Raw genomic sequence first — 25,123 nt, 5'->3', positions numbered from 1 at the left:
ATTTATGCATTATTACGAAGATTCATTATTCTATAGGTTGCTTTCACAAATGTCATACCAGTAATTCAGAATTTTTGCAATTTCGAAAATGAAATCGGATTTACTTTCCGAAAATTGAAAAGGGTTCATATTTCAGAAAATAAAATTGGGCTCATAATTCCAAAAATGCGAAGGGTGGTCTTATCCAGGGGTAAAATGAGAGAGTGTTAAGATTTAGGATCAATACACCTTCTGAATAATGAACCTTCAATCTTTCCTAAAAATTCTTATTCAATATTATTGTATTTTTAGATGATTCAGTTGACCTGTTTTTATGAGGTGTTAAAAAGATTGTTTCACTTTCCCCTTAAAGTCATGACTTAATGTGTGATAAAATGATATGTTTTTATTAGACAGTTTAGTGATTAATGTAAGGAGTGATGATTGTGGATATTACCAGGTTGAATAAATGTACAGATATATGATTGCTGACTAAATTCATTTGTGGATACATGAGTGATAATAGACAATGAATGACATTCTCAGCTGTATGCTGTTGTGTTTTTATGATGGGTGGAGGGGTGACACGTATAAGTATCTTGAATTGTAAAATATCCATAGAATAAGCCAAACTAAATTGTTCTATTTTATCCATAACATTAATATATTTGTGGACGTCGAGACATCTTGCAGGTGAAAATATATAATATTGGATACAAATACAACACTCAGGATTATAGAATGATTACATAAAATACATGTATTGATATCACAGCCTTCTACATTACACCTAATAATACTTACAAATCACTGTACATTCATTGACAACTTGATTTTGAAAAATTTGAAATACTCTCACAGTGTTTTAAAACATGTTATATGAAATGTTTAGATAATACTAAAAAGACATTTACATCACGTCTGATACAAAACACAGTATATGTTACAAACAATTTACTAATTACATTTCGGTTTCTCCTTTATCAGTATTAAATGTTTCAGAAATCTGTAGATTTACAGTTTAATTGAGAGTTTAACAGATTGACTGAATGAAATATATGTGTGTAATTTCTAAACGTGAGAGTTGTTCAAGATTCTTTTTTTTACAATTCCTGCTCATTGAAATGTGTAATAATCTGAATAACAGAGTATTACTGTAAACTGAATTAACAACTGAATCTATTACACAGTTATGTAATACCATTTAATGGCTGGCAAGTGTTAAAACATGATTGGAGTGAAAACCTATTAAAGATATATGTAGGTAGGGGAAGTATACTACAGTAACTTAATATGTAAATCATATTCAAATTGAAGTATGAACACAAATTTAAATCTAGCAATGAGGTTTGTGGAGATACCTCCAAATATGGAACCAAACAATTTTTTCTCTTCACTGTCATGTCAATGGGTAATTTTCCTCATTTATCTTAATCATGTACATGTACATATACATACCTGTACATGAGGACTACAATCATAAAGTATAACATCATTATTATTTTTGTTGTGCATCCTTCTCTTTCGTTTCTCACAAAACATTTAAAGTAAAATTTATCAAAACTATAGGTTTTCTAAAAATCTGCTTGATAACATCTGGAAACACTAATGAACAGAATGTACAAACAGATCATCACAAGCATGTATAGAGGAGAGAGTAGTTCCTATAATCATTCAATATTACATGTAGTACATTATGATAATAATATGTCATCTATATAGGTACAGTTGTTTATACAGAGTGATTTCACATCTTAATTTATGTATCACAATTCTTAGAGAAAAGAGAATTCTTACTGCAAGGAGTGATGAATATCATGTACATTTTATACCTTTATGACAGGTGATCAAATGATTAAATAATGAGGAGTGCATTTTTATGTACAAAATGAAGTATCATACTTTAATTAAATCAACATTAAACTTATGGAAAATGTTTACAAATATTTTTGTCTCATTTATATGCTTTTGATTTATAATATAATACATAAGCATAGGTTGATGTCCTAATTCTACAAAGGTATAGTTTGTGTTCTTCAAAGACAGATTGCAGATAAACTACTTGATGTATCCAAAAGTCATCATTTACATCTACATTGAAATATATTTATGCATGAATTGGGAGTTTCTGGTAATTCATTTTTATTCAGATTTACAGCAGGCGGAGTATACAAATAGAGTGAGAGACAGTGCAACCTTTGTACAGGCTCAAGAAATGATTTGGCTGACCATTATTGAAAGAATAATGGAAACATGAGAATTTCTTGTACTTGTGACCCTTAAAGCCCCACTGTCCTACTTGTAGCTACTTGCTCCCTCTATATAGAAAACTTCCCAATCAGTGCCTGCTGGTCCCCCATGATCCTCTTGTTTTTATGTTAGTTGAGAGCTGAGTTAATGAGATAGCCACCTGTCAGTGACCTCGCTGTGTGGTCTAATCCCTTCTGGCCCAGTAGTATTAATGGTCTTTAAAGTGTGGCGTGTCTGCACACATGTACAAGACATTAAAACCATCAATATCCAACAGTACAGAACCTGTACTTGGAGTTCACATATTTTGATTCAGTAATTGTATTTCTGGTCTGTTGTGTTAAATCATCTAATAGTTAACATTAATATTGGTCTTTTCATTTGAAAAAAAGGTCTGTATAACAGGAATGGAGAGTCACTATGTTCGAAAGTGTTAACTTACAGTCATCTTGTAATGCAAGACTTAACAAAATGGCTGCTGAACAATGCCACAACAGAAAGACATGTAATCAACGATTCTGCATAACTTTACAGAGAAAGAATACACAACAGATGACCATGTCGACCATCAAAAGAGTATCAGCAAGTTATCAAGCTAAGTTCAAACCTCAATGTTTAAAAGACAGGTAGACACATTTGTATATACTTAGTTGACCAGACCCACCTCCTCGAGACCTTGTTATTGCGACTATTTTGGTTAACAAACATTATACAAACTTATACTTCATTTATGTACAATATATATGAATTCTAACATTAAAAAATCCTTTATCCGATATCAATTGAAGTATTTAAGAGTTCACTCCCTCATTAACACCATATCAAATACTGAATGTGTAGCTAAATCACAGATTTTGTTTTTTATTTGCTAAAAGGCCTACTATTAAACAAGCTATGTGAATGATTACAGTTTTCGTTTGATAACAAAAAAACGAAAGCTGGATAGTTAGACACTGCTTTCAATACAACTTTGTAAATTTGTTATTATATCACCTTTATGAAAATGAAAAGATACTGGAGACATGATGGCATATTATGCTTGTTTCTACTAACATAGATATTGCTTGGGTAGGATGTGGAAGAAACATTGGTACAATAGGTATTAATTCTACATCCAAAGTACAGTTGCTTTGGTCGACACCAGTCGCTCTCTTTACATACATCATAACTTTCACTATAAAGTTACTACAAAAAACATAACACTTGATGTATAGTATATACACAATCTTATCGGAACATTGGAAAGATAACACTATGTACACTGTGGGAAATTTAATTTCTTGTGCTATGATATTGATTGAGAAAAACAAAATAAGTGACAATCATCATGAGCTTTTGTCATTGTTCAGCTAAACATTGTTTTACATAATTACATTATATATCATGATGTGTTTAGTGTATCACATTCCTGAAATACATTACTTTGCTATAGCACATTGGGGATCCTCACTTCCAGTTGAAAAAGAAAGCAAGAGAACTACCTATTCATGTACCTGACTTACCTTTGTTAATGTACATCCTTCAAACATGTGTGTCACTTTTAATTTAGAGAGAAAGCCATAGGAATACTCTGTTGGTTATTGAACAACATCACCGAACCACAAGTTACTCCCACTTATACTCCTTAAAGTATTATATACAAAACGGACCTTTAACCTTATAAGTCCCTCAGACCAGAGTTACTGGCTTACATGTTGCCTCTAGTACCATGCCATTCATTCTGCTTTCCTGTTCTGCTGTGTACATGTTGCTTTCATAGCCAAAAGGGCGTGGCTGTTTCACATACAGGTTCTTCATGATACGCTATATGAATGAAGCAAACAAAGTCAACCATAGTCAGTAGCCATAAACAATATTACTAAATAACAATACTCAATGAAATACATGTAATATGTGATATTACTGAACATAACCGTAGTCAATATCCATTGTCAATAACCATAATCAGTAACCCTAGTCAATAATAATTGTCAATAAATGTAGTCATATAGTAACAATGGTCAATAACCTTAGTCAATAACAATTGTTAGTATCTATAGTCAATAGCCATAGTCAAATATCCTTAGTCAATAATCATAGTAACCGTAGTAATTGGCACATTGCGAAACTGCATCTTGGTCTATACAGTGCGTACCAGAAAAACGAAACCGAGAATTATCGATGTTTTATCATAACTTAATCACATTTATAATTGATAAATGACACATATTTGGAAAGCTTAGATCCTCCTCTTTCATCTGATGCAACTCATATAATACATAATATTTCACGCATGAGTGATTAAAATGAATTTGAAAAGAGGAAACCAAAAAGTCATTTGGCGGACGGTATCTGAATTTCAAAAAGAAAATCGCATTCCTAGACAGCTGAGTTTCTGCCCTTTCATATGGCACCTCAATCAGGAAAAATGAGCAAGGAATGACAAAGTTCTGTTTGTTTAAAGTAGTGCTTGCATTTCCATAATTTTATCAAACGAATTCGTTTGCACTGGGTGCCTGCCGTAGCAAAAAACAGAGTTGACAAAAGACTTAACTCCATTTCGTTGACAATCAGCCATAAACGAAAGACTTCAAGCATGGCTGATTGTCAACGAAACGGAGTTAAGTCTGTTGTCAATTCTGCATGTTGCTATGGCAGGCACCCAGTGAAGACGAATTTGTTTAATAAAATTATGGAAATGCAAGCACTACTTTGAACAAACAGAACTTTGTCATTCCTTGCTCATTTTTCCTGATTGAGGTGTCATATGAAAGGGCAGAACCTCAACTTTCTAGAAATGTGATTTCCTCTTTAAAATTCAGATACCGTCCGCCAAATGACTTTTTGGTTTCCTCTCTTCAAATTCATTTTAATCACTCATGCGTGAAATATGTATTATATGAGTCGCATCAAATGAAAGAAGAGGATCTAAGCTTTCCAAATATGTGTCATTGAGTAATTATAAATGTAACGAAGTTATGTTAAAACATCGATAATTCTCGGTTTCGTTTTTTCTGGGACGCACTGTCTAGTCAAATTGTTTACATGAATGGATAATGAAATACATGTAATACGGATATTTTTTGTAATCCTACATACGATTTACAGATTGATTCAAAGTTGTTCACCTAATGATCATCAAATCCTATCATATCACATTTCCTATCCTGCCCTGCATTTGTCTTACCACACTTGACACATGTAACTGATAGGAGCATTGAACTAACCTCACTAATTGATCCAGGTGTTGTGATTATTTGGTAGGCAGCTACGATAGGTATCATTGAGATGGATGTACACGATATCAACCAACCAACTGCTACTGCCCATTCGGGGTAATCATAGTCATCCAGAGTAAAGGGTTTGTAGTTTGCCAGACCAAAGCCTATGATGAACTAAATAGATAATGGGGTAAGGACGATAGGCAATATAAAACAGTGCAGTATTTTTAATATTATTCTGTACTACTGACAGACCCTATACCGCCATTAGAATACTGTACAGAGTGGACCTCAAAATAACAGGCAGGCATACTTCCAATAGTGTGGGGTCGACTTCACTGGTACCAGCGGAAGGAGAATGTTTTCACATAATAAATGATACCAAGATTGACAAATTCGGTAGAGGGGTTTTTGTTTTAGGGAGCAATTTGTGCAGCAAAGTAGGAGTTCAAATTTGTCCAGTATCAATTAAACTGTATTTTTTTTAATCGTATACTTTCATGTCTATAATTTACAAGTCATTAAAAACGTCTGAAAGAAAAAACTATATCTGTGGAATGTTATAGTCAAGTTCAATCTGATATTTCTTACAACCTGCCCAAAGTAAGTCTTTTTGTCTGCAACATTGCGTCTAGAAGAAGACAAAAAATCGTCCATTTTTGAGAAATTCAAAATCTTTTTTATTCTAAAATGATTCCCCATCAACTGGTACCAGTGAAATTTGCTTCGCATTAAATATTTGAGGTATGCTAGTCCATTTTGTATAGGCCACCCTGTAAAGTTAAATATGCTTGATGTATTAATCATCATCCAACAACAACAAAATGTGATATGTAGGTTGCTCATGAACATCCTTTCACAATAATTTGTGCTCACATTTCTAAAATCACCTTAATAAACTAGTATCTTCCATCTTCATGCACCTCATACATGATATTGTAAGCTATCAACATTTTAACAGAGTCACAAAAATGAATCTAATATAATCATCATTGGGGATTTTTAAAAAACACAACTTACCATTATCACCGGGGCAAAGAGCGTGTAATAAACTTACTATGATCATAACAGGGCTAAGGAACATGTGATAATCTTACTATGATCATAATGGAGTTAAGGACATGTGATAAACTTACTATGATCATAAGGGGGATAAGGAACATGCGGTAATCTTACTATTTTTTTTTTCTTTTTTTCTCTTTGCCTCTTAGAGGTGTTTATTCAATATTCAAACAATGACATAATTTTGCTTACAATTCAGCAAATCAATGGAACATCAATAATACACAAGTTATTTATTCAAATATGACTAAGCAAATTCGCAGGAAATTTCATATTTTGTACTTTCAAATGTTCGTTTATTTCTATTCTGTTAATCATTTCTCTCTTAAATAAGTAAATCAAACTCAAATCTCTATTATCATACCCATACTTATTACGAAAAATAATCATTTTATAAATCGACCAAAAAGCAATAGTCATTATCAAATCGATTTCGGTTTGCGAATTCATTTTGAGTAATAAAACAATATCTATCTCTATTCTAAGATTGAAAGCACGTGAAAATAAGTCCTTTAAATAGGCAAAGAAGGTTTCATTTGCCTTACATGAAATGAAAGCATGAAGCACATCTTCAGTCTTTTTGCATTTTAAACAAAGGTCATCGTATGAGAGACCCCACTTGAACAGATTGTTACGAACTAGTAACATATTATATAAAAGCTTGAAATTAAATTCACGTAGACGAAAATCTTTTATCCCAATCAAATTCCTATTAAAAACAGAGGACCATCTAACGTCCTTCTGCAAGACATCTTCCCAATACAAACAACATTTATTTATTTTAATTTGTTCAAAACTAATCATATTATACCACTGTTTACTACTCAAAAGACTAACAGGCTTAACTGATTTTCCAAATACAAAATGGGGGATAGAGAAATTATGGTCTTTGAAAACCAAAGGTACCCTATGCTTATCATTTATCCAAATTTTTGGAATTGATTTTTGTAACTTTGTATAGTCAAAAATCAAAAATTGTTTACTTCTCCTAGTTTTAAGGCGGATAAATAATTCATTTACTGAAACAAAAGTACCATTTTTAAAGATATCATTTAAGTATATAATACCACTTTTATACCAGTCTTCATAAAATAACATTTTCTTTTCAAAAACAATATCTTGATTATACCATAAAATATTTTCGTCGACATGTTTCTGTGTCTGACATTCAGCTGATGTGTATTTGTTTATGAGGTACCATGCTTGTAATATTTCTATGTAAAAATATGGGACATTTCTAAGTTTTAAGAGATTTAAAGTATAATCAGTATAATTGCAATTGAGCAGTAGATGCAGCCCTCCCAAACAGTCAAACCAATGTTTACACATGTCTTTCCAATTTCCTGTTGTATTATCTAAAAGCATCCCAAGCCACTTCAGCCTAAAACTAAACATCTGCTTTTTAACATCAATCATTCGTATTCCTCCTTCACAATAATCCTCAGTAACAATACATCGTTTTACCTTTTCAATTTTACTTTTCCAAAGAAATTTAAATATCAGGCTATTAAGTTTTATCAAAAAAGTAGACGGTATTGTATCAACAATCATTAAATGGATAACTTGACTAATTGCAAATGATTTGATAATAGTCAGTCTTCCAAACAAAGTCAGGTTTCTTTTTCTCCAGTTATCTAACAGTTTTTGCATTTTTTCTAATTTATTTTCCCAATCTATCTTTAAAGCACACTGCAGATCATGTGCAATATAATGTCCTAAGTATTTTACTGGCTCATCTGTCCAATGTAAGCCAAACAAGATAACGACCATCGTTGACAGGCTGTTCCAATCCAAATCAAGACAGTCTTTTCTCTATTTAACTTCGGTCCTGCAACTATGCCAAAAACCTCTTATTCGATTAAAATATTTTCAAAAGAATTTATATCAGATGCATAAAATAAGGTGTCATCTGCATATTGCAGCAATTTCAGATCAATACCTTTATTATCAATATCTAGACCTTTGATTTCCTTATTTTCTCTCACTTTATTTGCCAAATATTTGGCAAATAAAGTGATAATCTTACTATGATCATTATGGGGTTAAGGACATGTGATAAACTTACTATGATCATAAGGGGGATAAGGAACATGCGATAATCTTACTATGATCATTATGGGTTAAGGACATGTGATAAACTTACTATGATCATAAGGGGGATAAGGAACATGCGATAATCTTACTATGATCATTATGGGGTTAAGGACATGTGATAAACTTACTATGATCATAAGGGGGATAAGGAACATGCGATAATCTTACTTCGATCATAAAAGGGCTGAAGAACATGTGATAAACTTACTATGATCATAACAGGGCTAAGGAACATCCAACAGAACCGCCAATAAAATCCTGGCTTGTATCCGCACATCTCTTCTATGTCTCGAGAAATCTTCTCTGTTGGTGTTGTGAAACCTGGATGCAAAATATAGAACGTTTAGGCAGGGATATATCCCTGGTTTAGGGGTTTGCATTTATACTGGAATTAATGCTCTCATCTGAAAAAGATTATCCCTGAAACATGGACTTATTAAGCATATTTCTTTTTATAGCCAGTTAACACTGCCCCCCGGGGGGGGGGGTCGGGCTAGGAGAAGGAGGGGATCAATATGACTTATACGAAGATACGTTGTATACACTAGCATGTCCAGGTGGGGGCTGTAGCCCCCTTCATTCGCTGACCCCCCCCCCCCCCCCAAAAAAAAAAAAAAATAATAAATAAATAAATAAATAAATAATAAATAATAAATAAATAAATAAATAAATAAATAATAAATAAAAAATACACCACACACAAAATATATATATATATATATATATATATAAAAATAATAATAATAACAATAACAATAATAATCATAATAATAATAATAATAATAATAATAATAATAATTATAATTATAACTATAATTATAATAATAATAATATATATATATATATATATATAATTAAAGGGAAGACAACAACAAGAAAAACAAGGTGTTTGAACACCTAAAACATCCCCCTGTATGCCAATGGGGTGTTTGAACACTCCCACCCCCCCCCCCCCCCCTCCAATCGATACGCCAATGGTACCCGGTAGTATGCGATGACGGTCATTTGATTAGAACGTGAACGAAATGTTTCCCGCGGGAGAGGTGAGTTCGCTCTGTAAAGTGCACAATCGTATGAATAGAATCTAGCGACCGGGGTACTGTGAGTGCTTACTTAGTTTACGGTGTTTCCGACAAATTTAACGACATAAGAATAAAAAATGAATGGAAATAATGAGAAGGGGAAAGTAAGGGTATTACCATACAACCATGCCACCGCCAGTGTCTCAAACAAAACCACGAACAATATGGCGTAGTAAGCTGCACAGTTGTCGAATAGATTCACCAGATACGTGCCACCCTGTAAAAAGTGGTAAATTAATTGTTGTTTATTGTTATTCATTTGATTTAGTATAATAACTTGTATACATCTGAAAATATTCTCAAGGTGTTTGTGCATAATACATAATTTCATATTTACTTACCTTTTTATAAACAAAAAAACAAACAAAAAAATCTTATTTCTATATACACAAGATATGAAATTCATGTCTGGAACATATTACTTCCATTATTGATTTGATTTGATCATTACCAACATGTAATGTGAATATGTACACCGAATAGAAATACAACATACTTAGACTTATTTTAGTAATTTTAAGGAACCAACAAAATAGCATGATTCTATTCGAGGTTACTCTTATCAACATATATTTGGTATTAAAATTATTTTATGTATAGACATTGTTGCTTTATTACAAACATATTGCCTTCCACATTAATGAACCATTATAATTCAAAATGTTGGTCAAAGATTTGGTTAATTAAGGTTACCGGTACATACGAACCTGGGATGTAAATGCTAAACCAATCAAAAGTAGATTGCGAAGAGGAAAGCGATGAAGATCTCACGATGTTTCTTTACCACCTTAGGAAACTGATCACCAAGACCTGTTAAGATTGCTTCTGATCCTCCAAACTTGAATACAAAACACAAACAAAATAACATTTCATCTATGGTGTATAATGCATAAAATATTTATTATGAGATTGAAATGAACCGTCTATGGTATTTCAATGCTAAAAGTGTTCAGTATCAGATTGAAATCAACTGTCTAGATAGATAAATAGATTCTTTTATTGATCCATATTGTAATAAACGAAATATTGGAATTTTGGAAAAGAGGATGTCGGACTAGTTTCATTTAGCTATACCCCTAGCGGCACCAACGATCCTGAACAGAAACGAAACTCGTGGCTTTTGTCCAGCGTTGTGACCGTCTCTAAAGGATCCCGGGGCCCCGGAACACAAAGGTTTTTAATCAATTATAAAATGGTAACTGACCAATCAAGATCATCGTTTCAAGCATATTATTGTTATTAAGGCTGACTATTAACCAATCAAATATCGGACAAGGTGCGGTGCAGATGAGCACGGACAAGCCTGAATCCAACGATTGGGATGGTAATACATGGCAGATAGGCCCAGGGGCGTACGCAGGGGGGGGGGGTTTGGGGGTTTCAAACCCCCCCTTTGTTATTTTAATGTATGTAAACCCCCCCTAAAAAAACCGAAAACCCCCCCCCCCCCCCCCCCCCTTTGGCTTTTTTTTTTTTTTTTTTTTTTTTTATTATAAAAAAAAAAAAAAAAAAAATTATACCCACGGCTAACCTAAATAAGGTGACCCTACCCCCCCCCCCCAACGAAAAAAAAATGTCAAATTTTGAAATTTTGAGACCAAAAAAAAAAAAAAGTGTCCGCTTACCCCCCCCCCCCCCCCCCCCCCCCCCCCCCCCCCCCCCCCCCCCCCCCCCCCCCCCCCCCCACTGAGCGACTTTTCGGCCGGCGCGATTTTCGAATTTTCGGGAGCAAAATATTTTTAAACCCCCCCCTTGAAAAATCCTGCGTACGCCCCTGGATAGGCCAATCGCTCAGAGACGTAGGGTAGATGTATTATTATAGAATAAACACGAAGACGACGAATATTACCGAGCTGTCGAGACCAAGTGTAAGAAGCATGAGGAAGAAGAGAACAGACCACACGTTCGCACCAGGCATAGTAGCCAATGCTTCAGGATACGTCACAAATACAAGCCCAGGTCCTTGTGATATAAAAAAAACAAGCGTTAAGAATGCTAACAAATCGAATTGTTTAAAACAAACAATGGCACCTAGAATTTATTTCAAAATGTGTTTGATTACTCGTCTGCATGAAATACAATACTATGACAAACCTATAGGTTATTAAACGAATGAGTTTTTTCCATGTATACATGGAAAAAACTCATTCGTTTAATAGCCTTTTCCGATAAGCTAGTCCTTATTAGATACCCTCATGGAATAAACTCATTTGTTGAATAGCCTGACATCATAAGATGGGCCGTAATAGATACCCGCATAAAAGGACGCCATGCAACAATTAACCTGACTTCATCAACAGGCCATAAAAGTATTCCTTGGTTATTGTTAGAGTTAGGTTTTAGGTAAGGATAAGGGTTGGTGTAGCGTGTGGTCCAGTGTGGAAGCACATGTAAGCACAAGCACAAGTTGTTTCTTAAAGGCCCTGGCCTATAATATATTCTGTATTTATGACTTGTAGTTGTTTTAATGATGCCAATTAAAACTGAATTGAATTGAATATAGGAGCGATTGTCGAAGGAGCATGTGTCACACTGTCATTGGTTATACCAATCATTTGCTTTTCTTCACATCAGTAAAGTCGCTCTAAGCACGAAATGGATTTGATATTGCAAATCAGGTTGAGTAAATTTAAATGCAATTAATTTGTCAGATTTGGCTGCAGTTTTTTTGTTTCATTGTGGAATGTATGTACATTGATTCTCAAGATGGCATGTGAGCTGATCGATATATATATCTTACATTAGAAACAAATCATTCATGGATAGTTACAGTCACAGTTCGAGGTTTTCGTACTTTTTCACATTATGTGGCACATCTATGGAATGTAGATTTGTTCCTCTTTTTTGCATATTATGTATTTCATAACTTATTCTTTAATATTCTATGAATCCTCTCCGTCTCTTTCAAATACCGTGCATATGTTATGAAACAGATGGGTATGACATTAACACTCTATGCTATGTTTGAAGACCAAGAAAAGAAACCCGTGATTATGTCATGGGGACAGTAATTATGCATCAATAAGGGAATAGTATGAGGTAATGTGAACTTTGACTTTAAACTGCACTGTGATGATCAGCAACATAAAGATACCTTCTGTGGCTACTTCATCGATGGACTGGTTGTTACGCTTTGCCATGTATCCCAAAACAGCAAACACCACAAACCCAGCCAGGAAACTTGTACAGCAATTGATAGTACTCGTCAGCAATGCATCTCTATATCACAATACGAATATGAGCAGGAAAAAAAACAATTAATAAGAATTGATGAGAAATTCAAGAACAAAATCAGTTCAGCATTCTTTCTTTATGTTTTTTTGAAAAGGATAAACTCATTCATGCGTGAACACACAAACTTATAATTGTAGTCTTGCAAGTCTGCACTGCCTTGCGAGACTCTGTTAGTTCAAACTTTCAGTTCGATGTGAATGTCTTAGTAGAATTAAGCTGGTGCCTCGATGTTTTAAATCTACATTATTTCAGTAGTTGGTTTTACTGCATTTTGGGATTTAAGGTATATATAAACAATAATTTAAGTATTCGTAAGGTGAAGAAATGACACCATTTCAGGCAGTAATGGCAACCCCAATGCGCCTCTGCCGTTTCCATGGTTTCATTTTTGGGTTAGCCAAAGTGTAAAACTTGGTGGTCCAACATTCAGCAGATTTCTGCAACCAAACTACCTGGCTAGCCGCACATTTAAATATCGTCGCTAGCAATCAGGGAATATGGTAAACAAAATTCATTAACTCTGACGTCACAGATAAAAGGGGTTGATCTACTATTAGAAATATGTTTGATCATCCGATCATAAAAACGGAATAAAGTAAAGCTCGAAATAGAGACTATAGAAGAAGTTTAAATAAGTACACATTCCAAATACAGATCATTGTGTCTGCAATATTAAAATTAAACCCTTGAAAAGTTTCGTGTGTTCAGTCCTCAATAGGTTCTACCATTGTGCCAACTTTGAAGGAAAATGCAATTGCCATTCTTGAGATATGTCTTCCACAAAAAATGACAAATGTACAGAAAATAAACAAAGAAATGACGAATATAAGAGGTGATATGTACAATAATACGTACCCCCTTATTTACAAAAACCTCTCAAATAAGAAAAGACAACCCAAATTCTATATAGCCGTGTCACAGATTCCTTTTCTAAGTCCAGACATCTTCCCATCTGAGACGTGTACTGGAAGACTAGAAAATAGCTGCGAGGTAATGTCAGACAACTGGTATGCGCCCTCTCACCGAAACTGGACAACAAAACTATTACACAGTCATATACAAATAGCATTTGGATGTGCCAAAGAACAATTTTCTAATAATCCATACCATCCTCATGAAATTATTCAGCAAACTCACAAACTCTTTTTCACCTTCACCACAAATTAGCATTCTCTTTACACGTCATTATAAAAAAATTTCAGTCATGAAGAATATACAGTATCTACAGAAATATATATAAGAATGTATTACGGGACCACTCACTTGTAGATGTTATTGTTGAATCTGTTGTAACTTGAAAGAGCTAGAAGAACACCAAAGCCAGGACCAAGAGAGAAACAGATCTGTGTCGCAGCATCAACCCATACCTACAATATCATACATTCATTACATCCAATTATTATCTCAATGTCAATTTATTTCGATGATTTTCTCTTTACCCCCTTGCACAAACACTATATACATTCTTGAACTCCGAGTAAAACTCTATGCTACTTTTCTTAATATATATTAAAAATCAGATATTTCAAACTATGAATCAATTTATAGGTGTAATCCCCAGCTCCTAAAAAGAAAACAAAATACAAAAAGAATAAAATTTCTCTTATGATAAATTAACGATTATATCATTTGCTTATTCTATAAAGTTCTTTTTTTTAGTCTACTACAATCGATTCGTGTACAATATTGTTAATCCAAATTCTTATTTCAATATGACAATAAAGGGCTAAAATTCATATAGATACAGTCTTAGTTATTTAATCAAGGGAAAATGCCAAAGGCCCTTAGCCTACAATGTGCTAATATCAAACTCATAAATGGCGGAAACTTTTTTGGAATGTATTACTAACTTACGTTAAGTTTAAGTCTAAATTTATAACAGATAAAAGGAACTCCGCAACTCATTTTTTGTATTTGCTTTACTTTTCTCTTTGTTCCCAAGTACATATTTCATTTTTTGGATATAGTATATCATTATTTGTATTATTATTATTATTATTTTGCAGTATGAGATACTACTAGACTGTAAGGGTTTACCAACTGAAGCCGTGACAAATTAATCTATTTTAACGATGAGATAATACTTGATTTTAAGGTTCCACTTATAAAGCTACATTGTAAGGGTTTACTTACCGAAGCAGTGATAATATGATCTCATTTAGCCACGATATAATAATTGATTGTAAGGTTTCATTTGCTGTATGATTTAATATTTGATTTTAATGCCTACCGCACACTAAACGGTCTTCTGGTAATTATATTAGATTTGGCAATCTAGATAAAAGTATCTACCCGATTTAAGTTCTTAATTATGATTAGAAAAATAAACAGTAATTTAAGTGCATTAAAGCCTTCTCGTCAGAATAAAAACCAATCGTAGACAATCGTTGAAAATCGCACTATACTGGTCTGACGTTTTTGCGAATCTGAGCCTATTTCGCTTTCCTTCCTCCAAGAAAGCTTGCAGTCCCTTGAAATTTAGATTTAACTAATCATATGACTATTCAGATCCTCGATCATTATAGTATTAATGACTGCTTTGAGAGAAATAGTTGTTTTATTACGCTCAAGGGAAGGTTAGAATTGTGCTATTCCCCGAGGCTTGCCGAGGGGAATAGCCCAATTGTAACCTTCCCGAGAGCGTATGAAAACAACTATTTCTCGAATATTAAAGCAGTCATTAATACTTTTATATGCCGAAAAAAATAGACTAAAAAATAAAAAATAAAAAATATTTTTTTTTTGGTCGAAGATGAGATTCGAACTCTTGCGTACAAAAGGTGTTGTATGCTCAGTCAGCGCCTCAGACCTCTCGGCCATCGCGCGCTATCAAAATGCTTGGCAGTTTTGTACCATATATACATTAAAACGGATTGAAACCGGCTTCGCGTGTGATGAATGCTTCGCAAAAGCTCCATATACGGACTCTTCTTTTACTTTTGCAATGCATATTGGCACGAACTTAGATCAAGATCTATCGGCAGATGTTGTTTTTTTTTTTTGAGAGTTAATTTTCGTCTTCATGTCAACAATGCAAGATAAAATTGTCGGTAAGATCGATCGAGATTCAATTATATTGAAATTGCCGACCAATTTTTCGCACACGTATGGTATCCTCCATCGCTCAAACCATTTTTTAACATGTAAACCTATGGGGTAACCATGGAGACTGACCTATTTTTTTAATAACCATGGTTATTAAAAATATTGAAATGTTTTATGCATGGTTACCGGAATTTTACAGGAACAGTTGAAGTTTATGAATGCAATTCGACCAATCAGATGGCTGGATTTCTTAAGTGAGGTATATAATAAGGTTTATTACATGTTAATGTTTACATCAAATAATTGCAAATTCTTCCAAAATCGGATCGTAGTCACATCGTGTAGTGTGCAACGGACCTAACGTGCTGTATGAGATCGTTGTAAAGGTTTACTTATAAACTTGATTATCAGGGTTTACTTACTGAAGCCGTTAGAAGACGGTCCCATTTCGGGATGAGATAATACTTGATCCCATCACCAGCACCAGGTAGAGTAACACCACGGATGAGCAGACAGAACAATACCACGTATGGGAGAGTAGCTGTGATCCACACAACCTAGGTACAGAAAAACAATAATAATAATACTCAGCTTTTACATAGCTCGGATTACAATTATGTATCTAAGCGCTTCCAAACTTAGAGATAATTACCCCGGCTTAAACTGTGCTGCCATTACGGTGCTCTAGCATTTCAAGGAATCATTGCCTGCCATGCAGGTACCCAATAACATCACCAAATGTTGCTGAAATGACATGATTTCCCGGGTTTTCTCTCACTTGTTGTCATTTTCACCTCTGATAATTCCCCTTTTTACTTTGACCCGTGCTCCTTTTCTTTTCTAATAAGTGTCATTTCCCCCTTTGGATATGTGCCCCCTTTCGTTTCACCATAAAATATGCTCAAATTTTAAAGCAACTGAGAGCAATTTTTTCATTAATTTTGCCTAAAGCTCGCTCGCTAAACGGCTCGATCGCATTAAAAGTTGATATAACTATGTTTCTTATTAAATTAAGTTTTAGTCTTTCATGATCAGATTGTGCTTTAAACCCCATTAGAATTGTTTTCCTCTTTATAAGATGTAAGACTATAAGACACTCCCTCGCAAATATATTCAGACCATCAAACCCAACAGTAAAGTATGATGCTTAAGCAGTATCTTGGACCATGTAAAGAGAGAGACAAACATTGAAATCATCTTTAATAATGTAATCACAATGTAGGGGTATATACTAATGTTTAAAGATGGCGTATTTTCACTGCGACGTTTCCCTTTGTATGTGCCTCTTTTACCATAAAAGTGCCCTTTTTAATTGGTGCCCCCCCCCCCAACACTTTGCAGAAGTTCGACAGCCCCTGGATAATAGGCGGGATGTTAACTTATCATCTCATTGCTCAAAGTGTGAAGAACATTAATGTAAGCAATCAAGTAATTTGTTATAGTGGGTAGATCGACAGTATTCTAGCCTCATGAATATTTAGGCTAACAAAAAATAGTACGACATAGCTAAAAAGTAGTTTGTAGGCCTACATCTTGACTGTTATCGTCATTATCTGCATCCCCCTCTACAAAACAATTGCCCATTTTGCCACCTGTTGGTGATGCGGATTTTTTTTTTGCCCCCCCCCCCCCAAAAAAAAAAAAAAAAAACGGCTTTTGCTCATTACACCACTGTGCGCGCTCAGGATATCTATGAGTATATACACGTAAATGATATAGGCGAACATTCATGATCTTCATTAAGATGAAATCAGTGACGCCGACGAAAGGATGTACCTTAGCGTCGTCATGATGAACCTAAGCTCATTGGTAAAGGAAACCATCGTCTTTTTTAATGTGGGTAATAACATCAGCGCAGACTAGATGTTTCATTTATGCTATTTATGATCAGATGACATGGACGCTGACCTACATGTGATACCATGATTACATTTAGGAAACATAACATCGACACCAAATTTATTGCCACTATGAATCACTGATCCTGGATTTGACTAAGTGATATGAGCCATTAATTTGTAGAAATCCAAGGACTAACTTTTTCGACATGCTTCCATTTTGTTTTCATGGATATTTTTTGAAGGGAGCAGATGAAAAACAAAAGAACTAAACGTGTCGCTATTAAACAGAGATGTAAAGCACATACTCCCTATGGAGTCCTCGTGATCAGCAGAATTCTACGCGAGATTTAAAATTAGTTTGTTCCCATTCTACCACCTAACAATCTATTAGCTATGTCATGTAAGCCTAGCATTTCTGATAGCAAGAACAACATGAACTGTCGGTAACCTTTGAGGTTGGACAGTTTTTAAACCCAAGTGTTTGTCGACCGCAATCGAACAGGTAACACGACTCGGACGACGGTGGTGCTACTCGATCTCTTCTCCATCATCGATTTGGGGAAGACACTTGAAATGGATGACCATGAACCCATTACATCCTTGTTTTAGAATAAGGAATGATGCAAGCAATTCAAAACAATACTGCTTAAGCTAGATTATCGACTAATGCAATTACTTTAAATACGAAACGGAGCAATTAATAATTCATGTATTCGATCGTTGTCTTTATATAGGAAGCGTACATGACTGATAGTTTCCTGATCGAGAAGTGCACACGCGCCGGTGTTCAATTTATAAACTAAGAAACCCCGACACTAGAGGCAACAACTTAGATTTCATTTGTTGGAACCTGGTATTAGGCTAGACCTTGTCTTGTGTCGAGTTTCATTCTGTCTTCTTCTTTTTTTTATTTGTAGGGGGGTAAATATTGTTAAGGTCTTAATTTAGGTCGATGGTTTCTTGATAAATACTGTAAAAGTAATTGTGGGATAAATTAAATAATGATACCTTTCCTGATCCCTTGATGCCCTTCCAAAGACTGAAGTAGCAGATGATGTAGACTGCAAAAAGACAAAGAGCTAGTTGCCATACCACCTTTCCCAGATCGTCAATTCCAGCGCTCATATGAACTTGTAACACAGCTCGTCTGTTCAAACAATAATATTATACTTTTCATTTTCAAAATAGAAGTACGTTTCGGGGGAGACGACAATTCGCCTAAGGTAGGTGTGGATTAACTTTGTACCCGTAAAATCAAACAGATATCTTTTCCTTGAGAAGTCTTCCCTTTGGCTACACAATCTCCCTATTTTCAGTCAATCAATGAATCGACAAATTAAACATTTCCCCGAGTGATGTTATTATATTCCCTCAAGCCCGTAGGCCGAGGTTGAAATATAACGGTAAATCTCAGCCAACTGGATGCTCTCTATAAATAAATACTCCATATTATTATATGTATTCAATTATATATACATAAAATTAATGACACACAAGTCTGTTCAGAAACAATTTCAACTAAATGATAAACATATAGGTTAGACCTATAGATACTGGCTATACTAAATGAAAATAAATAACATTTACTCGTAATATTCTGTTGCAGCAGAAACATTTTGGTTGACGATGTCAGTGACGTTGTTTCCGTATTCATTGACGACCATGATAGAGACATTGTAAGCCGGTCCGTGCCGTGGCTCAAAGCAACTATTAGTGTTCCATGAGTTAGTACATACACTCCATGGCAAGACCTTCTGGAAGGATGCGATCAGGTAGTAGATGGAATACGAGATGATCACGTTGTAGTAGAAGTCGACAAAGAAAGCGATACAGATCATCGCAAATCCCACACCTGCCAAGTTAGGACAATCATTCCATTTTCAATTTCATTTCATTTATGAACACAACATAATATTAGCGTGATGGTAATCTTGAGTACGGAATTATTTCATTATACACAACAATGAATAATATAAGATAGTGAGAAGCAGACCAACAAATAGACAAACAGACAGCTATATGTATAAAGCTTGACATGCTCATCATCACTGATTATCAAATCTACAGGGTTGGTGTGTACTTTATTCGAATTTCAGGGAATTTGGTTAGCTAAATACTTTTTGTGGGTTTTTTTTTAAAGCAAGAATGTAATGGGGTTGTAATATATAAAATAAACAATTTCGCGCCAATCAGAATAAAAGTTTGGGTTGTCATTCATTCATTCAATGGTGAATTCTTATTTACTTATATCAGAATAGAAGGGATTTATCACGCAATTTGCAGACTATTGTCATTTTGTTAGACACGGGAATCAAATACAAATCTTTGAAATGATCATGATATGGAGACGTCAGTATGTGTATTCGATGCAGCAAAGTGTTAGATTGTATGTGTACTATTACCTTTGAAAAGCGGGCTAACCTTGTCCCATACGGTGATAGGACCAGTTTGATTGTACTGGCCAAGGGCTAACTCCATGTAGAAGAGTGGAATCCCCATGAAGATCAACATGAAGAGGTAAGGTATCAGGAAAGCACCTGCAAATATACAAAGACTTGTATTTAGCTACAAATTTGTCTAACATTTCTATTTTTGACAAGTATGAACAGCGTCATTTTATCAAAGATACGTGCCGTACGGAGAGAATCTGAATCTGTTAATGTTATTGAAGGTGATAAAAAGCTAGAGGAAATGTGAAGGGGAAATGTATATAAACTTATACCGAGACAGGTAGGGAGAGAGGTGAGGGTAGATATGTGGTTGTGATATAAAAGTTCGTGTTGAATTTGCACTACAAAATGATAATGAAAAGATGTCAAAAGAAAAGGTAGAATATAGAAGGTTTGTGTTTCTTTTCCACGCCCCTGCAGGTTATTACCTTCATCTAACCCTCCTCTTCGATTCTTTCTACAAGGGTTGTATCGTATGATTCGATATGTTGTACAGCTGTTCTCTTCAGGCTATAACAAACCTCCTGGTATACAAGATTGCCGATTAATAATGAGCGCTAATTTCAATCAAAATTACCACCTAAGGAAATGACAAACGTAGGATGAAAATAAGCCAACATATCGTGTGGTATTTGAATAAGTTTACTCCTTGTCAAAATCTCGTCTTGTTCGGACATATTGAATATCAAGATAATATTTAAAGGAACAGATTAGGTTTGGAATGCTATAATTTTAAACAGATGGTGAGATAATGAAGTTTTAAACACTTCATTTGTAAAAGAATGGCTTGACCCAACGTTAGCTAGTTGGTCTATATTAAAGTCATCACTACAGTTCAATTTCCGTTCATCAGATTAAGCATACTTTAAGTAAATTTCCCGTATTTTTGATCGGTTGAATTCACAATCGGTGTATATTGTGAGGGACTTAATTGCAAGCATAGGCTACTTTCGTTTCGTTGTTTATAACATTTCATTATACTGTTGGGAATCAAATCAATTCCTAATGGACTAGAATTGCTCTAATGGATTCTTGAAAAGGTTGATCGAATTGACCTCAAAGACAAGATGGCACCGATATGCGTACCAGATATTCAAATCTTCTCCTTGGTCGATATTTTTATTGGAGAAAATTACAAAAATAATCAGCGGAGAATTTAGGTTCTCCGCTGATAGACAAAGTAGAAGTTTCGTGGTCTAGGCATAGTGGGTATATTGCCAGACGGTGGATCACATGGTTCGAGCCTCGACTCCCGTCTCGGTATAAACATCCTTTGGCAAGACTTTATTCCACATTTGACACACTGCAGCCGGGTGCACTACTTGGGTACCTGGTAGGAACTGAACCCTCAACAAAAGTTTGGAAACTCAAGTTTGATCGCTGACATCTCTCTTGTCATGGCATAATCATCACTTCGTTTAGTGTCTTTAGAAACTGTGTTGATTCCTTTTTAATGTGATACCATATTTTGCAGCCATTGAATAAGCAGTGCATCAGAAAAAGGAACAGAGTCAAAGGTGAAAAGTTGCAAAATGTTAAATAAAAATTTGTAAGCGTTTTTTTAATCTTTTTTTACAGCAATTTATTTATGTTAGATAAAGTGTATTGTAAGTTTGAGTAATAATATTATTGTTATAGTGCTTGCAAGTTTGTTCAACTTCATGCATTTAGTTTTTAGTGCAGTGTGAATGTTGTTCATTGGTAAGATCATCTGAAACACTGCAGCTATACAATTTTCAAAGAAAGAAGAATACACAGCCGAACAAGAGCAGTGCATTTCCATCTTTATACTGTTGACCTTTTACTTGTGTTAATGTAGTACACATTCCATGACTTACACAATCATAAGAAATGGGGTATCATTTTAAAAAGGAATAAACTCACATTCTAATGGCATTAAACCTACTAAATGCAGCGATGATTGTGCCATAAGAAGAGAGATATAATCGATCAAACTTGACTTTCAATTTTTTTTCGTGAGATGCTTTCAGTGCCTTAGGGCAACTGGGCTAGCCAGAATAATACAAATACATGAGGATTCTCTGGAAAGAATATACACGGAGTGGAAATTTAACTATTATTATTTTTGTTAAAATCATAATCAATATTATTATTATTATTATTATTGTTATTATTATTATTATTATTATTATTATTATTATTATTATTATTATCATTATTATCATCATCATTAATATTTTTATCATCGTTATCAATATTTATTCAAGTTTGAGTGCCTGTTGTATTTATGATACAGGCCTACCGTGAATTCTTCGCCTTTGGATCATAACTTATAGGAAATTCTTAACATCACTGTGTATTTGTAAGTAACATTGAAGGTGATATGGCGATGAAGTTTATCCAAAAGAATAATAATGCAGCGCCATGATGAATATTGGTATCAAATATCTCCAAACGCTCATTGGCATTTTTATGGAGGTAGTTTGAATGATATTCAAAATAAAGTTTGAAGAGAGAATTCGACGATAACAAATTACTTAGTTTAGTGGTTACCAGATCGACAGATTACATGGCAAAGTTAATGACTAGTGATAGTACATCATTCTGGTTTTGTTCTGGTTTTGTTCGTCAGAGCTTCGTAGCTAAACAGGTCACTTGAGCCACTGAACACGTTACCGCAGGCAGCCACATCTCCATCACCTCTACATGCAACTTCCATGTGGTTAAATCCATTTCAATGTGAAAAGCCCCCCCCCCCCCCCCCCCCCCGCCCCCCGAGGAAAATTTCGTTAAATGTTGAATCCAAATTTCCCTCCTAATGGTATTTTTTTTAATTCAGAATTGTCTTGGTTTTCCTTGATTAATTTAAAGGGTTTATACAGATTAGTATGACATACATGTATGTAAGAATAAGGTACGAATATATTTCTACCTATCTGTAAGGCAGGAGAAAAAAAAACGTGAGATGCAATGAATATATCAAAAGAGATCAACACATTCTGGGATTCACGAAAGCAATTAAAAGAGAATGGTTGGTCAAGATGGCAGAGTTTGTAGAGAGAGAGGGGGGCGAGATTGGGAGGAAGAGAGAGAGAGAGAGAGGGGTATGATATTTACCTAACGAGAGGTGATGAGCAAGAATGAAGAAAGAAAGTGGCGAAAAAGTGGTCGGGAAAGAAAGAGGGAAAGAGAGGAAAAGGAAAAATTGCCAATGAATTCTACACTGCAATATCATCTGGCCATTACTTCACCGCAGGTCTACCTCGCTGTATCTGTCACGAACCCTGAAAATGTTTTTACATTCCCGGCTATTGATTGATAGAACAAGGGCCTAGCTTTATCGATTAGAGTATCAGTTTGAATTGTAGTGTCCATTATTTTGGATGAATTCAATCCACAATTCAAAGACACAGGTAGCCCCAATTTCATCACTTTTAATCGAACCAATGTTAGGAGGAATAAGTAAGGTATTACAATAATCACAAATGTATTACTATTATCTCAAGAAGCTGATAAATTCAAGTATATATTGTTCGAGAGAGAAAATAGTACTGGGAGTTTAATTGGGAAGTTTACTTGGAAGGGTGTGAAAATATTAATTAATCTTAACCACTTTTAGTTGTTGCCTTTGGTTGTGTCTGCAAAGTAAAACAAAAATGTAAGAATGTTGTACTGATATAAAGTACAACAATCTGTCTTAAACTGTCAAATCGATCCTTTTCTTCGTTTTCTCCCATATTCTATAGGGAATCCTGTAGCTTCGACGTCATATTTATTTATTTTTAAAGCAAGAAATATTGTTAGCATCACCGTTGTCGTCGTCTTTCTGGCTATTGTTGATTTCTTTGTCTCCTGGTGCAAGAGACATTTATATATACACACACCATTGATACACATTCGACAAAGGATGAAACTAATATTCAAACACGGCGAGAAGAAGTTAGTCGATTGGTATAACTACTCAAGCGAGATGATTTTCTTTCATTTTTTCTCATCAATTCTGCGGTGAAAATGACGTAGATAGCTAAGATATTGCATTATCCTACGAAAATAGAATTTAAGAATGCTGAGCAATACGAGATGCGTGCAAAGCAAAAGATAAAGGACAGCAACAAAGGCCTACATTCTTAATTGTAAGACGTGTTAACTTTTACTAAACATTACAATTACAACATTAAATTTTTATTTAACGAAAAGTGTTACGGGCTAAGATATAATGACAATTTAATGCTTCCGAAACCAAGAACCAATCAGTGTAAACGCACATTCTTATATCGGGGATCCGTGTTATACAATGAACTACCTATTAAGCTCCGTCAGTTAGGCACACTAAATTTGTTTAATAAACATGTTCAAAATACTTCAATTATTTTGATATTTAAATTTCGCAATCCCATTGGCTTTTGCCATAAACATAACCAATTTAATAACAGACTAAATTAGATAATGTGTAGAATATTTTAAAACTAATTAAGTTAATTGTTAGCAGGGTGGGTGATAAGGGTGGGGTCGTATTTTGTTACATTAGGGATGGTACGGGATATTTGAATAGATTTTAATGCTTTTTGTTAGTGTTTTTTGTTTAATTTAATTTAATTTGATTTAGTTAAGTTAAGTACAAGTACAATGTTGTTGTTGTTTTTAAATATTTTTAATTACGACTTACTATTTTGTTATATCATTGCTTATTATAGTATCATTATATATATTGGACTCCATGGAAGAACAGAGCCATTAGGTTAATGGCTCTGAAATGGACTATCCAACCGTTTTATCATTCTATCATTGTTATATAAGTCTTTAATTTTGTTATATTGTGTTATTGTTTTTTTTATGATGATTTTCGGAAATAAAACAAACAAACAAAACAATCAATAATATCTGTTATTGCGATATGTATTACATTTTTTATATGGGTAATGTGT

At 34.3% G+C, this 25,123-nt stretch overlaps 1 protein-coding gene across 1 annotated transcript in view; it reads right to left on the bottom strand.

The window, feature by feature from the left end:
- Positions 1-3,624: 3,624 nt before the first annotated feature.
- Positions 3,625-25,123, bottom strand: part of LOC115926893 (sodium-dependent dopamine transporter-like) — a 63,795-nt gene continuing 42,296 nt past the window's right edge. The window contains 13 exon segments of the mRNA XM_030992501.1: positions 3,625-4,032; positions 5,436-5,603; positions 8,794-8,906; positions 9,785-9,884; positions 10,375-10,398; positions 10,401-10,505; positions 11,517-11,629; positions 12,762-12,886; positions 14,165-14,268; positions 16,369-16,503; positions 18,796-18,934; positions 19,375-19,639; positions 20,190-20,324. Of these exon segments, the coding sequence (XP_030848361.1) occupies positions 3,898-4,032; positions 5,436-5,603; positions 8,794-8,906; positions 9,785-9,884; positions 10,375-10,398; positions 10,401-10,505; positions 11,517-11,629; positions 12,762-12,886; positions 14,165-14,268; positions 16,369-16,503; positions 18,796-18,934; positions 19,375-19,639; positions 20,190-20,324 (1,661 nt within the window). The 3' untranslated portion in view covers positions 3,625-3,897.

The sequence above is a fragment of the Strongylocentrotus purpuratus genome, unplaced genomic scaffold, assembly GCF_000002235.5.
Source record: "Strongylocentrotus purpuratus isolate Spur 01 unplaced genomic scaffold, Spur_5.0 spur5_scaffold_2, whole genome shotgun sequence".
NCBI lineage: Eukaryota > Metazoa > Echinodermata > Echinoidea > Camarodonta > Strongylocentrotidae > Strongylocentrotus > Strongylocentrotus purpuratus.
This window is presented reverse-complemented; position numbering and strand designations above follow the sequence as displayed.